Source organism: Colletotrichum higginsianum, chromosome 6 (assembly GCF_001672515.1).
Source record: "Colletotrichum higginsianum IMI 349063 chromosome 6, whole genome shotgun sequence".
In the NCBI taxonomy this organism is placed as follows: Eukaryota; Fungi; Ascomycota; class Sordariomycetes; order Glomerellales; family Glomerellaceae; genus Colletotrichum; species Colletotrichum higginsianum.
In genome coordinates, this window is record NC_030959.1 from 3,328,918 (window position 1) to 3,346,175 (window position 17,258).

Sequence of the window (17,258 nt, forward strand, 5' to 3'; positions counted from 1 at the left end):
CAGCATACAGAAGCGACGGTGTAGCACGGCGATGTTATTGTGAGATTGCGTCGGTGAGGCACCATCGACGACGAGATGGCGGAGCTCACAACTCACCGTTACAGGAGGAGTCGCTTGTGGTCCATCACAGATGTCAATCAATCCTGTTTACGAGTGGTGGCCTGGGTTTGAAAACAGATTGTCAACGTCTTGTCGAAACACGGGAGGCTTTCTTCATCCATCCATTTCCTCAAACAGCCTTTCCTCGTTCCACTTGGGTAGGCGAGAGCCTGACGGTCGCATAAGGCGGGGGCAGTAGGAAATTTGAGGGCTGAACAAGAAGCGAGCTGGTTCTATGGCATTACGACACTGGCGTCTTGAACGTGCGTGTGCTAGTCGGGTTCGCTTGGCCTGGTGTTTTAATTGAATCCGGGGGGCTGTCGACCTTCGAATGGGTCCTCGAGCTTCGCCGGCCCGTTTGGACGAGTGAGGGGGGAGGGTTCATCTTTTATCGACTTTAATGAGCCTCCAGCGCTGGGCTCAATGCGCGCGGAGTGAGGCTGTAAGAGAGAGTTCCGGAATATGGGGTCGGCCAGGACTGGGAGGGAAGTGAGTAGGCATGACCTGTTGGTTTAGTTATAGGTGCTCCGACATATGGTTCGACGGGTAATTTCCCAAATTTCTTTTCTGTTTGCGCAGCAGGCCGGACATCTCGAGACCTGATGAAACAAGCAAGCCCCTGGGCGTGATGGTGGGCAGAATGCATGAATGTGTGTGTGGTGCTTCCTCGTTTTTTTCGCTCGCCTTCACTTTCCCAGCCGAATCATGGGAGAGGAGGAGGAGGAGGGTCCCCAAGGTTTTAGAAAGGGGACTCTGATGGGGGGGGGAAGGGGTTAGGTGATATGCGGTAAGGATGGCCAGGCTCGAGTCCTCGTGGTTGATGGGTTTCTGTGGTTTCTGCATGAAGGATCGGGGTTTTCTCGCTGGGTATTGCTGAGATGGGCTCGGTCATGCTTTCAAGGGCAGAGCAAGGAGGCTTGCCTGACCTGGAGGGAGAGACGATGTCTGTGCCCCTTTTATGGGCGGGCCTAGTTGGGACCAGTCATAGTGTTGGTTGGTGTTCCTTGGTTACCAATAGTCCGCAGAACTAAGAGACAGTGATTTTACGGATGAGTCTGGCCGATGGGGCCGAAAAGAAGACATCTCAGAGAGAGACATCCATCTTATTGTTGATACTGTCAAAGTGAAAAGAGTACTGGGGAGTAGAACAGCCAAGTGACAAGTGTAGTCCCACTGCTCAAGACGGAAAATGCACAGAGGTATGTGCGTCTCTGATTGGTCCCGTGTGTAACAGGGGGCGAACCACCCCAGCAGTGAGCAACGCCGGCCCCCCTTGCACCTGTTCCAGTTGTGGATGTTGGGTGCTTTAACCCCCTGCAAAAAGGGGAAAAGGGAGCCCTGGAAGCAGCAGGCATCCCGCAGACATGTCCTTCGTTTCCTCCTAGGCCATGCCGGTAGTTGGAACCCGCATCGATTCCTTTCCGGGCTCGATTCGCAACAACTCATGCTGTGGTATGGATAAGCCATCTGAGCCTGTTTGTCTGGAACGGCAACGGAGGGCTTCCATGCCGGCCGTGGTCCCAATCGTTCCGTCCCAAGGTGGTCAAGCCCAAGTCCAATTCCCACACGGCGGGTCCCTCTTCAACCAACCCGCCATAGTTCCCGGATCGCCCGTCTTCCACGTCTAGACGCTTTTCGGTGGCGGCGGTGGTACTTACTACCTGCCTAGCTTAGCCGCTTTGCCTCGCCCATGATTCCAAAAAGGAGAACAATGCAGGTGGAGAAGGAGATGGAAGAGATGAGAGAAGAAGACACGCTCAAGCCTTGCCGTCATCAGGTGGTTGGTCCCCTCAAGCCTCAAGGAAACACAATGCTGGCTGGCATCCAGGCATTGACCGATATTCGGATTGCCTCGTCCTCAAACGTCGCAAAAAGGAAACAATGGCTTTGTCGGTCAGCAAGTGTCGGACTGTACACAAATGTCCAACATGCCAATGCTTTGGCGTTCCCTCCGCCTATTCTATCCCCCATCCTGTCGCCTCCAGCACTTCCAGACTATCGGGTCCTTCATGGCTCAACCCTTGACTCGGGCTCAGACTCAGACTCCAACCCAGACCCAGACCCGGACTCTTCTCCCGAAAAGCTCATCTCTTCATCTCATCATAGGCTCAGCCACCCCTTTCCCTCCGACTCCCAATCTGCACGGTCAGCGTTCTGGTTCTGGCACCGAAACGGACCCTCCCCTCCCATCTTGTCATCTCGTCCAATCCATCAGAGTACCTAGAAATGAAGGAAGCGGACCGGGCTGAGTCGGTCACCAAGCGCCGAGAGGTCTGCCATCTCATCTTGCATCTCCAAGCACCTGCTGCCAACATCCCTGGTGACCAAGGGTCACCTCTAGACATCGTCACTCCTCCCTCCATGATCGGGCATTAACCGGAGATCCCCCTTCCCTCCCATGTCACGTCTCCCCCCCTCCCCTCTTTTCTCTTCTTCTTCTTCTTCCGCCCTTGTCCAAGTACGTAGCAGGTTGTCATCCTCGATCGGTTTACACCGAGGCTCACCCACATCCCATCCGCATCAAGAGAGCCCTTGACAAGTCTGGGCAAGTCTCGCATCCTTCCCTCCAACGACACAAGGGTTTCCCCTTCCCCCTCCCAGAGAAACATGGTCTCTCCCCGGCTCATGATCTGCCCATGCCCTTGGTCCAGTTAGACTGTGGTCAGTCTTCTTATGCCCCTCCCCTGTTAGGGCCGCCTCTCCCGCGCCCAGACCCGCCGTCTGAGAGGTCGGACGGACGAGGCCCTCTGACATATACAAGACGATCGCAAAACTCTTGCGCTCGGCCACAGGACGCCCTCTTCCCTTTTCTTCCCTCCTTCCGCCTCCTTCACCAAACGTGTCAGCTGCACGTCACTCTAAAACTCTATTCTGTTTTGTCGAGTTTGGCTGTTCCAGACGAGACGAAAGAAAAAAAGAGGGAAAAAAAGACTATTGCAGACAATACGCATCGCCTCGAAGCCTACACTCTTTCGGCTCTGGCTGTCGTTGCTGCTGCTTGCTTGGTTACTCTTCTGTCCTGCACTGACCGGCTTCTGGAACGAATACGATACGGCCTTTTATCCTTATTGCGACAACACCGTCATCGCCCTCTTCTACTTTCTTTTCCTTCTCCTTCTTAATCTCTTCATGTCCATGTGCTGCGCGTACGATCCTGCGCTGCTGTCCTCCGTGAGGTCATGGAGGTTGTAATCCCACCCAAAGATCATGAGCCGTCCTACAGATACGACTGGGACGACGACGGCGCCGTCGAAAGAACAGAAAGGTCCATACAATTCAGCCACGTGTCGTGGCACTTTTTCGATTACAACAACAACTGACATCCAACATCCAGAATTCACGAGCAGCAAACGTTACAGCAGAGGGAGAGCACGGTGAGCAGACAGACAGTGCAATGGCCCTTTCTCCGACACCAGGGCTCCGCTTCCGATGTCGCCTCGTCGCGGCCCTTCACTGGCTTCACGGGGAGCTTCCCGGACCCGCAGAGTTTTCCACCAAAGGAACCCCCGAGACGAGCTACCTGGGCCCCCGGAAAACGTAACTCGACGGCCACCATCCTCGAGAACATCGTCCCGGACTACATCATCAACTACATCAGGGGAGAGACGCCTGAGACCATGGCGCGCAGAAGAGAGGAGCGTCAGAGGCAGACTCAGAGTCCCGAGACGCTCGAGGCGAATGCGCCGCCCCCGGACGTGAACGAGAGCAGCGCTCAAGGCTTTTACGAGGAGGCCACGACAAGCACCCACTCGACGGTTGAGGCCAACGACGACCTGGAGCGGATGTTGCCTCCGGACGAGAAGCGTGGTTCGCAGGGCACCTTCAACAGGATGAAGTCAGGGTGGAGGGCCGGCATTGCCTTGAACATTGTCATTGGCTTCTTCATCCTCATCGTCGCCATTGTGTGTCTGGTGCTTGCCCTTGTCGTCGTCGGCATGATCAAGGGCGAGAGCCGCATCTTCGAAGGTGACTGCGCGACCGCCAGACAGGTCAAGATCGGCGTCTTCGTCGCCATCAACGTCGTCACCATTGTGCTGCTGTCGGCCGCCAACTACGTGTTCCAGGTCCTGAGCAGCCCTACACGCATCGAGATCGAGATGGCCCACGACGGGAGGCGGTGGCTTGACATCGGAATCCCTTCCTTCAGAAACCTGCGCTTCGTCTCGAAACCGCGGGTCGTCATGACAGCCATCATAATGCTGGCGGCTCTCAGCACCCAAGTAATGTATGCATGCGTAGTCTTGCCGCCGGAAAGTGACCCTGACCGTTGAGAATGAATTTTCTGACCCGCATCAGTTATAATGCCGTAATCTTCTCGACGCAACCCGCCTTCGCACACCAGGTCGTCTTCGTCACCCAAGACTTCCTCACGTCTGGGCAGTTCAGCAACGCCTCGGAGACCAACGCCGGCGGCCTGTCGCGCTTCGACATCCTCGGCCTCCAGAACCTGGCCTCGCGCCGCCAGCTCACCAACCTCACCAACGCTGCCTGTGCCGCGCAGTTCGGCGGCGTCTTCCAGTCCGACTTCAGCGCCGTGGTCCTCGTCACCGACGTCGTCGCCCCCACCAACTCTCTCGTGCAGACGCAAAAATCCGGGACCTCCCTGGCGCGGTTCATCGACCCGTCCGACCCCTCGCGGATCCGGATCAACAGCTCCTCGGTCGAATACTGCCTCGCACGCCCGGAGTCTGCCGAGACGTGCGCCGTGATTCTCAACGGCTCGCTTCTTGGCGTCGTCGCCATCCTCAACCTCATCTCCGTCTCGGCCATCGGCGCCGTCTACTTTTTCACCGGCTTCGAACCCCTCGTCACCCTCGGCGACGCCATCGCCTCCTTCGTCACCCAGCCCGACCACACCACCCGCGGCATCTGCCTCCTCGACAAGAAGGATGTCAAGCAGGGGCGATGGGGCTATCGCGAGGCCAAGTACTGGACCTCCCAGGACCACTTCTGGTTCCAGAGCCCGGGCCTGGCCCTCTGGACATTCTGGTTCCTCACCTGGGCCACGCCCACGGGCCTCGCGGCCGCTGCCCTGGGTGTGACCCTCGCCCAAGACTCGACATCGTCCCTCAGCCCCTTCGGCAGCGCCCGTCCCCACGAGATGTACACCCTCCCCAATCGCAGCGTGCGCGCAGGCGTCACCATCCTCGCGGCCCTTCCGCATCTCCTTCTCGCGGTCCTATACCTCTCCACCAACGCCCTGCTGTCGTCCTACTTCCTCTCTCACGAGATGAGCCAGTATGCATTGCCGGGCATCGCCCTTCCCCTCCGCGTCAGCTCGGGCCGCCCTCGCGGCGCCCAGACGACCTCCCTCTTCCTTACCCTCCCGCGCCCGTACTCCTGGCTCCTTCTGCTGCTCTTCGCCGCCGCTGGTTTCGTCCTCAGCAACGCCGTCATCATGGTCTCGGTCGACGTCCTCCCGGCCGTCAAGGACGAGAAGTTTCCCGTCCCGATCAACGGCATCGGCTTCAGCGGTGTCGGGCTGCTCGCCTTTCTAGCCCTGATGGTCGTCGCCGCCGGATTGGTCATCGGCCTGGGCCTCCGGCGCGCAGACCCCTCGCCGACCAGCGTCGATGGGGCGAAGGCGGGCAACCCGCTCGTGCTGAGGGGCGGGAGCTGTTCCGCCGTCATCAGCGCGCGGTGCCACCGACCCGCAAGGGACGTGGGCGCGGCGTATAAGAACGTTGCGTGGGGCGTCGTCGATCAGGACGTCGAGACGACGTTTGGGCACGCTACGTTCTCCAGCCATGCCGTGAGCGTGCTAGATCCCGCCAAGGGATATGCCTAGGCGCCGTTCACCCCGCCGGCCCATGGCATCCGCCGCGTTGGCTGCCGCTCCTCTCGGGCGCTCTGTTGTCCCGGCGGTTTCCTGTTCTTGTTTAATCTTCTTGCTCAGGTGTACATATGTCGGCCTCTAAAAGTTTGCATCTGGGAAGCATTGTAATGGTGTTAATAAGGGGGCTGTTCCTTTTTTCTAGCTTTTTCTTCTTTTTTGTTTCTTTCTGATGTTTATCCAACAATAAGGAGGGTCGGGGTGCACATATGGATCGGAGTGGCAGGAAGGACCACTTCAGTGGGATGGCTGAGGGTATTCACGCACATAAAGATGGATATGTTGTTATTGTTTCCAAGGAATGGCGGTTGGCGATCTGGCTCGGTTACGGCCACGGTGCTGATGATAGGGTTGGGCAGGACGGTTTACGGATATTACAGGACGTTTATACCCTAGTGTTTTGCTTGACTGGTCAGAGGGGGGAGGGAACAGAGACACACAGATATGCAAGGAGGGCCGCCCCCCCCTCTAGACGAGGGGGAGGGGGACCTTTTCAAGGAATGTAAATGTTTGACAAGAGACCTCGCCATGATCACGGATTGCAAGTATCACGACGCAAGGCCCACCGGCTTCGACGGACACCCACTTCCACGCTCCGCCGGAGAAATGAGCTGGGGCGCGTACTCTGTATAGAGACCCGGGTACCCCAAGCACTGTTACCGCGACACACTCCCGGGGGTGGTGGACATGAATGATTTCCGTGTTTGTTCGCGCCGGCTTCCAGGCGTGAGAAACTGAACAAGCAGCATTCGTCTTTCGACTTCAGCAACGCCTGGCTGGTTGAAGTTGGCACAGGCCGGTAACCGTCGTGAGTCGTGATCGAGACGGAGGAAGCCCCCCCAAACAGCGTCGAGGCTGGCGTCGAAACGTGTCCCAGTATGCGGGTTTCCGATCCGTAATGGGCGACCCTGTAACTGCGTTTACCAGAGGGAGAGATGAAACGAACGACGTGTGGCGAAAAGGGCTGGAATGAGAAATAAAATATTCCTCTTATCCCAATCTTCTCTATCTGTCGTTATCTAACAACGCTGGACATGATTGTAGATCCCTCAAAAAAAAAAAAAAAAGTCTCGCAAGAAGTCTCTCTTTGTTTTCCCGATTGCCCAAAACCCCCCGTCCCGCCCCCCGGGACGCCGCGTCAAGTTATGATACCCAAGCCCGATTTAAATTGAAACGCATGCTATGCACCTCCCTCCCTTGTCGTATACATCAAAACGCCATAGACTGAAGGAGAAAGCCCCCACCACCTGAGAAAACACGAAACAAAAGCCATGTACGACATTTAAGCAAAGACGGGGGCGACGTTGGCCTTCTCGATGCTGGGCGAGGCGACGCTGAATACGTCGGGCCAGAGGAACATCTTCTCCTCAGCCGGGGTGATGGCGACCATCCTCGGGATGGCGCTCTTGCTCGACACGCGGCGCCACATGTTGGCGCGAGGGTTGAAGGCGGCCGGCATGCCCTTGCCGCCCGTCTTCTTCTCATCCTCGTCGCGGATGCGGCGGATCTCGTTCTGGATGTCGGCAAAGGTGTCAAAGGGGATGTACTTGATGCTGTTCTCGACGCAGTACTCCTCGAGGCGCAGGCCGCGGCGGGCAAAGAGCACGTCGGCCTGGCGGGCGGCGGGCAGGTCCGAGACGCCGTCGCCGATGAAGACGATGAGCGGGATCGTGCCGTCCTCACAGGCCATCTCGGCCTCCTCGCGGGCCTCGCCCATGGAGAGGGCCTTGTCGTGGCCGAGCTCGTTGTCGTGGCGCCAGATGGGCTTCCAGGCGGACCCGTCGTCGGTGATCTCGGCCTCGTTAGCGACGATGTCGATGTGGGACGAGGCGTCCTCGCCGAGGAAGGTGTCAAGCACGCGGCGGAGGATGGGCTTCAGGCCGGCCGAGATGACGTTGAAGGGGATGTCGTTGTCGATACAGAACTTGTGGAACTCCTGGAAGGCCGGGTCGATCTCGAGCGTCTTCTCCATGACCTCGAAGCCGTCGTCAAAGGGCACGTTAAGGGAGCCCCACATCTCCTCCGAGACCTCGCGGAAAGACCGCTCGCCCGTCTTGATCTGCTCATCGAGGATCTCACGCTGCTTGGATCCGCAGCCGTGGTTGTCAAAAAGGATGTGACCGGTGTCTTGCATGAAAATTGTGCCATCAAAGTCTAGAACGATGATGTGTTAGTGAGTGGAGGGCGAAGTGACAATGTGCAGTCGTCCATACCTGAGAAGCAGATGATCTTGCGCTTCTTATTCTCCGTAACAGAGGACAGGCCAGACTCGGCAGCGGCCTTGACCGTGGCAGGTGTAATGGGGATAGGCATTTTTGACGGTGTGTTGAAGAGAGTCTGTGAGAGTGGATGTGTACGGTTTGGTTATGTAGGTGATCGAAGTGAGGCACGATGTGTGGGAACTCTTTATAATACGTCGTGGCTATTAAGGTTGGAGTGCTGGCTGGGTGGTCAGAGTTGTCATGAGCGAGTTTCAACGGGAAAGTGTGCAGCTTTAATAGAAGTCAATGCCCACACCCACGCAAAACGACGCTAAACTCTCGACCCGGGAGCGGTAGCAGCGAAAGAGAAGAAAGAAAGGTAGAGAAGAAGGAGAGAGAAAAAGAGGGCTAAGCCAGTCATCCAGCTCCTCCACGATGACGCCCTATAGAGTGAAGTAGATGGTTTTGCTCACCCCCCTGCCCCCGTCTCCTCCGGAGCATGGGTACGTTAGGTACGGAGAGACGTCAGAGCGCGCCAGCCTGCATGCGCGCATGAGAGAGACGAAAGAAGACCAAGGAGTTGAGAAAATAAAAACAAAAACAAAAAGCTTGGCCAAGCCAAGGCCGGCCAGCCAGACAGCCCAGTTCGCCCACGACACTCTCGTTGGGGTGAGAAAGCCGCTTCCGGGATGACCCAAAGTACAATGGCAAGCGGCCGAAAGCACGCCGACTCGGACGGCGTCAAACGGGCGCACCGCAGACTGCCAGTCGCCAATGGAGGCGACATACGATGAGGGGCTTGTTCCCAGAACTTGTCCGCCTCTGGCTTTTCCAGACCATGCCCAATTGGGGGGGATTTAGCGTGGCAAAAGGGACGGGACCTGGTTCACCAGGATGGCTCTGTGCTTTCAAATAAGCGGCCACATATCGAGATGGGTAGACAGACTGACTGGTGGTGGGTAGTATGCGTCGCCGCGCCCCCCCCCCCCCTCCAGCCGGAAGAAGGCTGGCGGCGCCCTGACAATGAATGGGCCGCCGAGTTCGTTGTGCGGCAGACTGGACCACTCGGAGCCTCCCACCAGCAGAGTCTCAAGGTTTCGCAGAGCCTCTTGTTGCTGATCGCCAGGAGAAACTTCTCTCCAAAAAAAGATCCCGGACACGGAACGGGCCCTGGTGGAATGACAGATCTTGCTGTTAGCATTCGGCTCTAGAGTCGGCAACAAGAAACGACGTGGCCGGGCCAAATCGTTTCCGTCTGTTCGAGACACCCTCCAGCAAAGGCCGACATATGGCTAGAGAGTCCGATACTTGGCCCAACGCGCCCCTCGGTCCACCCCATCAGAGGATCGGAAGGCGACATGATACATCCGTCCAAAGTCGCCGGCCGAACAGAGTATTCCAGCCCCGGTCACAGTGGTACTGCAGGGGACGATGACATTGTCCGCTGAGTGAGCAAGCGAGCAAAAGAATCGAAAGCAAAAGTCTAAAGACGGCGCCGGAGGTCTGCTGCATGTGGCGTAGACGAACTGGCGGCGTTTCCCTGATGCGTGCAAGGATGAGCAGGAATGGGGCCCCATTTATTTCCGATTCCAGGTCTTCTGGGAGGGGAAAGCAGCATGTGGCATTTTGGTTGGCGGATGGTGAAGAAAAAAAACACAAAATCGAGAATTCGAAGAATTCGAGCTACGATGTCTGATGATGTCACTCCGCCCTCGGGAGGGTGAGTGGGGGCTCTTCGTCTCCGCAGCGCCTATTGCAAGCATAGGTATGCACTCAAATCATTTTGTCGTAACGCGAAAGCAACGCGCTGCAGACCACCAGGTCTCGCTGACCATGGTCCGTTTCGTTTCGTCTCGTCCGAGTCGCCGTCTTTGCTCTGCTGCTGCACTGGTGCCCTGTCTAGCCCAAGGCCCGTCGAGACGCGCATATGCATTATGAAAGGGGCTTGAGGGCCCAGATCGAAACGATCGAGGCCGGGGATGACGGGGATGATGGGATAGCCAAACGAGCCTCTTGTCATTCTCCATTGCACTCCAGTCATCCAATGGACCCGTCTCATCTGCAGCGGCCCAGCCTGGTCTCCCCGCCGGCCTCGCAACCTCAGCAGAAGAATCCTTGGCAGTGAATGCATGATGAGAAGCGTACCTCGACTAGCCGTCCGGCACCCATGCCCGCTTTGGCGGTGAACACAAAAGGCTTGTGATGTAGCCTGCACGAAGGTGAGCCAGGCCAGTAGGATCCCGTAATCCTACACGATGAGGGCTCTTATCGTCCTTGTCGACCACAACGAGCCCCTCGCTGGCCGTTGAGCCCTGCTTGTCGCTGTCGACATAGCATCGCCGATGACGACGAAGGCGCTCTCTGAGTTCCCAATTAGATGAGTTCTTTTCATGTGTTGGCGGAACATCGACACCGGTCCTCGGGATCTTGACGTATGGGCAGCATGTTAGCTGCATCGTGCCGTTTTGTATCTCGAACTCTCTGAGCCCCGCGTTTGGACGCAAATCGCAAGACCCTGAGTGCCACTCGACGCCTTCTTTCGGACCCACACCTAACAAGAGGCGAGACCAAAAATTCGATGCTGTGCGATGCGAAAGATAGTCGTCGCATTTTCGCTGTCCATCATCGCCCCAACTTAATCCCTGCCGGATAGTCTGCTCCGTCAGCAGCAACCTCACAACGCACGTCCATCTGGCTAGTCGTCCAGCAAATAAGCCTTAGCCAACGATGTCCGCCCACGAGTTCTGACTTGCTGTTGTGAAAGCGAATCCTGACTCAGGCGGAGGGCCACTGCCGTCCGCCTGGCCTCTGGTGCTAGAGAAAAAAGGGAAAGACAGTGATACCGATCTGCCGATGCCCAAAGCCACCGATCCGTCACCTCGGGCGGCCTCGGCCGACCGGCCACTCCAAGCCCGGAACGAGCAGCTGGCCAGAAGAGGCCGGCGAAGCAATGGACCCTTCGAGCCCTGCCGATCACTGGTGGCGAGGAGGCTGGTCGCGCGGAAATGGCATAGATTCGACCCCTCGGTCAAACAAAGGCGAGCGAGGGTATGCATCTGTGGTAGCAAGTGGAAAGTAGTAATTCGGGCGTGGTCTCGTTGCGCTTTTCCGAACCGTTGTATCCATTTGAGTTCCTCTAAACCGTACGCCTAACATTATGCCGTATCAGCAGCAGTACATCCACCCCATAGCCTATGCCGACACTTTGGCGCTGTACTTGGTCGCCGCCTTGTCGAAAACCGCACTCTTCTCCTCCAGGTCCGCGAGGAATTGGTGCTGGGGGTCCGCCGCCTTCAATTTCCTGTGTCAAATGCAGTCAGCCAGCCGTTCTCAGAAGCGCCAGTTTGAGTATAGCATCGAAACTTACTCCGTGATCTCCTTGGGGTCCTTGCCCGAGATGACCGTCAATACCAGCAAGTTGGCGATGGCCTGCGCATAGCCGGCGTCCTTGGCGAGGGCCTGGTCCAATGCAGCCTGTGCCTCCTCTGTCCGGCCTAGGTGCAGCTCGGCAACGGCTTGGGAGACGAGAGTCGCGATAGACGATGTCGCTGGCGCTTGCGCAAGCTCCTCGAACACGTAGAATGCCTGCTGGTACTTGTCTCCGCCCTGGTGTCTTTTAGTATCGCCGCTATCCTCGGGGTGTGGTTATCGTACCTGTCGCAGGCCAACCCACGACTCGGCCAAGTTGACCAGCAAGCTATCTTGTGCCCACCTCCTAGCGGCGGTTACCTCCTTGAGAGCGAGGTCGTTGCGGTTTTGTTGCAGGTGAATCTGGACAATCAGGGCGACAGCATCAACTGTAAGGCACGTGTTAGCACAGGCCACCCTATCAGCTGTACAAGCCAAACATACGGCTTCCCTGGTGCTGCGACAACAGCGCAAGTGCCTCCTCTGACTTGCCTGCAGCTTGCAGAACTGTGCCTCCAACAATCTGAACCGTGGTGTTCTCTCCCTCGGAAGCCGCAAGCTTCTCAATCGTCTTCACAGCAGAATCCGTCTTGCCGAGCGCGCTCTCAGCAAGGGCGCCAATGGCGACCAGCTCGGGTTCCTTCTCTCCCTGGACATCGGCGAGGACATCCTCGGTTTGGCCGAGGGCAATGCGGGCGCGGAGGACTAGGACGCGGGCGGGGAGCTCATTCTCGGGGGACAGAGCGGAGGTGTCGTAGTCGATGACCTCCTGGTACTGGCCCTGGTGGAAGTGGTTGTGGATGTTGATCAATTCGCCTTCGGCAGAGTAGGGGTCCATTTTGGCGGTTTCGATGGGGTTGGTTCGTCGTTGGGTGTTGATGCCAAATGACAGTCGGCTGCGATGTGTTGTCCCCCCTTGACACTCAGCAACTGATGTGGGGGCCGACTTTGGACAACGTGGAACCCTGAGAAGGCACGGAGGATGCCGACCGGGATGGTGGGTCTATCAAATGGCCCGTGCATACCTATCGAAGCTGTCCGTACAGCTCCATGAAGACTACACCTCAACATCGCAGCCCATCTTGGAAAGCATTATCAATATAAAGCTCACACCGCATTTGAAATACGTTGTCAACATATTTAAATGATTATTCAATGATTCAAATACAGAGACTACATTGCTTGCAACGAGATGGTTGTCTTCATTGCGTTTGGCCTCATCCTGCTCCTTCATGTCCTACTTACAAGGTTTTCATCGTGTTAAAGATGCCAGCTTCTTTAGCGACAGTGATTTCTGTATCTTTCGTTAATTTAGCTGGTTTCCTAACAAGGTATAGAAGTTTCTACTTAATCATTCCATAGAGAGGGCCGAGATAAGAGCTCAGATCGAATTATCTCAAGATGTCGACTTCCCAAAGTTTGGCTGGATGGCCAGCTTACCAGACAACATTCATTGAAAAGCCATGCTAAATGTGTAGAAGCATTGTTATCAAAAGACAAAACCGCTGTTTCATACCTTCTAGGCTTCAAGGCCATCTACAATAGGAGTACTCAGGGCATTAGGGGCTTGGTCTTGCTACAGCAGTCGACTATCCTGCTTAGCAGTCAGACCAGGTTTTCCATGAGGAATATGACTTACTATGAATATAACACTGGCAGAAAAACGACCACATTGTATGGCTCTTGCCTTCACTTGGAGAAGACACTCCTTCCTTCCTTCCCTTTCTTTGCAAAAACAAAACAACACAAAAGGGCGCGCTCACATTCACCTTGCCTCACCTCACCCCCCTTTGACTACTCTCACTTTCACAAAAGCATCAATTTCTCACATCCCCGATCCTCAAATTACTGCTCTTTGTTGCAAAAATACCCTGTTTACTCACTGGCTAGCAATCCCTATGAGAATCCTTCTGGCAGTCTGGGTGTACTTCATCCTGTTCATTGCGGTCTCTCGCCAGTTCATTCTAGCTCTTCTCGCCTACTTCTTTCGTGAGGATTGCCCTCTTCGCGCTCTTTACTTTCGTCGCAACTGAAGTATCACGCTCTTCATCCCACCCATCCAAGCGGTTGCCTTGACAATCTAACGATATGGACCCGCTTGAGCCGCATGAGAGAGGCTCCAGCAGCTCCAGAGACTACTCGGAGCCTGGTGTCCTCGATCGAAAGAGGCCCGTTGCCCGCTTCCCTGATTCCTTTTCTGCAAACCTCGGCCGAAAAGCTTCTTCCTTCTTCCGTCAAGAAGACTCTGCTTCTGGAATCGACGAAACCCCTTCTTCACCCCCTCCCCTTCCTCAAAGCAAGAGCGTCGTACATCGCAAACGAGACGTCATCCCAGGCTTACCTTCGCCTCCTCCTCTTCCTGTACCCCGAAATCGACAGGTATCCGCGGCTTCTTCAGTCAAGGCTATGGTCGCTAAATTCGAGGGCGTTGGAGACACGCCGGAAAAGTCCAACGAAATGGCGGGTCGTGAGGACCACGATCTCATTGCCTCTTCGCCCATTGTCGACAAGGGAAAGGGCAAGTCTTCCTTTAAAGAATCCACCGACATCACTGCTGCTTCGCTCCCGACAAGTCTTATCTCTCAGCCCGACGAGAAGCATTCTGTCAAGGACGACACCGATCTCGAGTTCCTCAAGATGCAGGAATTCTTCAAAGGTGAGCCCCTTGCTCGTTGCCTCGACGACTATATCCCTCCTACCCACATCGACAAGGAGGTGAAGGTCCTTCCTCTCGAGGAGGACGGAGGTGAGTCCATGGTCAAAGCCGCCAAGATTGAGCTCTGGAACAAGTTGGCTTCTCTTACCAACGCTCTAGAGGAGCGATACCCTTCTGTCAAGGAGGAGCGTGAGGCCAAGCAAGCAGTCGTTGCTACTGCTTCCGCTTATCTTGACGAGGCCCTCGGACAGTCATCCAGGCAGAAGTACCATCAACAAGAGGCACAGGCAAGCACCAAAGCCTCTCGAAGAGCCGAGAAAAAAGCCCAGAAGAAAGCCGACAAGAAATCCCAGAAGGCTGCCAAACGCGAGAACCCCGTTATCTCATCGGCGAACACTCAGGAGGACTCAGCCAAGGAATTCGTGCTCCGTCAGAGATACCCCGAGATCTATGCAAAGATCGACCACTGGAGAGCTCTTGCAGGTCCCGACATGCAAGACGATGCTGATGACGATAGTGTCTCGGAGTCTGGCATCGAGTCTTTTCAGTCAAATACTCAGTCATCTACACAGCCAACTGCTCAGACTGCTGCTCAACCTGCTACTCAGCAGACTAAATCGATCCCTATCCAGCAGCCCAGCACCTTGGCGTCCAAGCTTGACAACGACAAGACGCTCGCTGACGACTCCTCCGAGGGTGTTAACTGGAGCACTGGCTCGTCCGACGGCGATCCGTTCTACTTGAACAAGTACCTCACCCCGTCTTACCAGGCTGCTGCCAAAACCTTCCTCGAGGATTTCGACCGAAAGAATCCCGTTCAACCGGTTGCTCTACAGCCCGTCAGCCAGTCCGTTGCCAATCCGACTGTTCATAAGGCTGCTCCTCAGACCATTGACGGCGAGGATTCTTGCACATTCATTCAGAGAGATCCGAAGGAGGTCGACACGTTTTAGAAAGGCGTGCGGGCCGCTCTTCACGTCTCCGATGACGAGCTTTCTGACTCGGAAGAAGCGAGCAAGTCAAAGGCCGCCGAGACTCAGAAGCACAAGGATGAGATTAACCAGCGCGCTGTCGAGCGTGTCAATGCCGCCCACGCCGAGGGCAAGATCGTCCATCTCGAGAATACAAAGACTCTTCGCGAGGCCATCGTAACGAACATCAAGAAGGAAGACATCGTCCCTGGCTTTGGAAAGACGAAGAAGCAGCCTTCCATCGACTTCGACGAGGATGCTTACGCTGAGCGCTCGATCGCTTCCCACACCATGAAGCCTGCGCCGCTTCGAATCCCTTCTCGAATGAAGCAGCCCGTTGACGGAGGCAACAAGAAAGTCGATGCCAAGCCCATTGCCACGACCCTGCCCATGGTCACCAGAGACGTAATGGTTCTCGGCGTTGACTGTGGCAAGAGAAGCAGAATCGTCAGTGGTTCTTCTGCACATAACACTCGTGGCGCTGTTAACTTCAGCTGGCCCAAGATCCAACGCGCTGGCGGCAGGAACAAGTACGAATTCCGCGACGATGAGGAATCGGACTACGAGCACGACGAGAAGAAATCTGACGCCCTTGCTGCTCACAGAACCGCAGGCACCTTTGGCAAAAACCCAGTTGCTGGTGACCACGACTCCACGACTTCTGCCGCGAACCAGCCTAAGGGTTCAGCCCAGTCTCAGTCATCCGCGTCTGCACAGCCGGACATGGAAAACAGCCAGGACACCCAACGTCGCAGCTTCACCGCGGACGAGTATCAGGCTCTCATCCAGGATGAGTTCGACACTTTCGCCGAGGCGTCACCCGAGAAGAAGCAAGAGCGGCTCGAGGCTGACATGGCCGCTCTCAATACCGGTATCACCGATACCGCCTCCAGCATCACGCGCCAGACTGTGGTCATTCCCGCTCATCATCGGCGGCCTACTTTTCGTCTGCCCGGCACTACTGCTCTGCCGCCCACCCCAGCCACTTCTCATGCCCCCGTCACCACGGGTGAGAAGTTGGCTGACTTAGACGACTTCTTCTCCGAGGAGAACGACCGTCTGTACACGACTGCTCGCACTAACACTGGTTCGGGCTACGGTTCGAGCTATGGCACCAGCACCGGCACCGTTACTGGCTCCCGAGGTCAAGATGAGGCTTGGAATGACCCCAACTACCACGAGGACGCCCTCGCGTACGGTTACGCTTACAAGCAGACCAACTACCACACTCTGCCAGACTCCATGAACCCCGTGCCCCTCACCCAAGACCAGCGCCGCCAGGTTCTAACAAGCTATGGCATGTCTGAGGCCGAGTATCCTGCACCCCCTGCCGGCTATCCCAACCCTCCCGGCCCGGACAAGGGATCCAACGTGCCTCCCTGCCCCACCCGCCCTGCTCCTTCTGCTCCAGCCCCTTCCAGTGCCGGAGGTGGCGGCGACGGACTCGACAAGGGCGGCAGCGGTCGATACTGCATTGACGGCGAAGCTCCCGCCGAGAGCTTGCGCAAGCATCGTCGCTTCCAGCGCGCTGCTACGGCCCCTCCCGCGCCTCCTCCCGTCAGCCCTGCCCCTGGCTACGACGCTGACTGGTTCTGATGAACGAACGATCAACAGAAAAGAGACGAGCAGGTGGACCATTGAGAAACGAAACGTCGTCTTTTCTTGTTGCTCGATGCCTGCTTTCTTCCAACTATTTTCTTTGCGACTACCTGCCCGGCTTGCTGATGTGACATCATCATCGACAGAATCGGCTCGAACCTTTGATTATCAGCTCCTGGGATTGGATTCTCCGCCTTTCATCGGAGTGCCATCCGAAATCTCGGCTTTGGGTTCTGAGAGCGCGGCTAAAGCGCCCATCAGAAAAGAGAGAGTATGTTGGAGTATAGGAAACGGATATCTTTGGCTCTTTTTTCCTCGCTTGATTTTTCTTTGTCAAAGTAGCTATGGAAAGATGGGAAGCCCATTTTTTGCTATGCAGGGTTTGTGCTTCACACTTTTCCACGAACCTTCCCCCTTTTTTGCCTGTTCAGAATACGACCCGGATCTTTCTCTTTTTGGAAGGAACCGGGTCATCATCATAGCCAAGGGCA

At 56.2% G+C, this 17,258-nt stretch overlaps 5 protein-coding genes across 5 annotated transcripts; 3 read left to right on the forward strand and 2 right to left on the reverse strand.

The window, feature by feature from the left end:
- Positions 1 to 1,810: 1,810 nt before the first annotated feature.
- On the forward strand, positions 1,811 to 2,323 carry CH63R_09375 (uncharacterized protein; the record flags this gene model as incomplete). Its single annotated transcript, XM_018304349.1, has 1 exon — positions 1,811 to 2,323. The coding sequence occupies one exon, from the start codon at positions 1,811 to 1,813 to the stop codon at positions 2,321 to 2,323; it is 513 nt and encodes a 170-aa protein (XP_018156372.1).
- Positions 2,324 to 3,278: 955 nt separating this feature from the next.
- On the forward strand, positions 3,279 to 5,887 carry CH63R_09376 (uncharacterized protein; the record flags this gene model as incomplete). The annotated part of the gene is made up of 3 exons (XM_018304350.1): positions 3,279 to 3,364; positions 3,434 to 4,324; positions 4,396 to 5,887. 3 exons carry the CDS (start codon positions 3,279 to 3,281, stop codon positions 5,885 to 5,887), a joined length of 2,469 nt encoding a protein of 822 aa, XP_018156373.1.
- A 1,327-nt stretch (positions 5,888 to 7,214) lies between these two features.
- CH63R_09377 (2,3-diketo-5-methylthio-1-phosphopentane phosphatase) lies at positions 7,215 to 8,245 on the reverse strand (the record flags this gene model as incomplete). The annotated part of the gene is made up of 2 exons (XM_018304351.1): positions 7,215 to 8,086; positions 8,146 to 8,245. The coding sequence occupies 2 exons, from the start codon at positions 8,243 to 8,245 to the stop codon at positions 7,215 to 7,217; spliced, it is 972 nt and encodes a 323-aa protein (XP_018156374.1).
- A 3,080-nt stretch (positions 8,246 to 11,325) lies between these two features.
- Positions 11,326 to 12,379, reverse strand: CH63R_09378 (Coatomer epsilon subunit; the record flags this gene model as incomplete). Its single annotated transcript, XM_018304352.1, has 4 exons — positions 11,326 to 11,434; positions 11,501 to 11,739; positions 11,788 to 11,930; positions 11,986 to 12,379. 4 exons carry the CDS (start codon positions 12,377 to 12,379, stop codon positions 11,326 to 11,328), a joined length of 885 nt encoding a protein of 294 aa, XP_018156375.1.
- Positions 12,380 to 13,947: 1,568 nt separating this feature from the next.
- On the forward strand, positions 13,948 to 16,764 carry CH63R_09379 (uncharacterized protein; the record flags this gene model as incomplete). Its single annotated transcript, XM_018304353.1, is given in 2 exon segments — positions 13,948 to 15,135; positions 15,151 to 16,764. The coding sequence occupies 2 exon segments, from the start codon at positions 13,948 to 13,950 to the stop codon at positions 16,762 to 16,764; spliced, it is 2,802 nt and encodes a 933-aa protein (XP_018156376.1).
- Between the last annotated feature and the right edge of the window lie 494 nt (positions 16,765 to 17,258).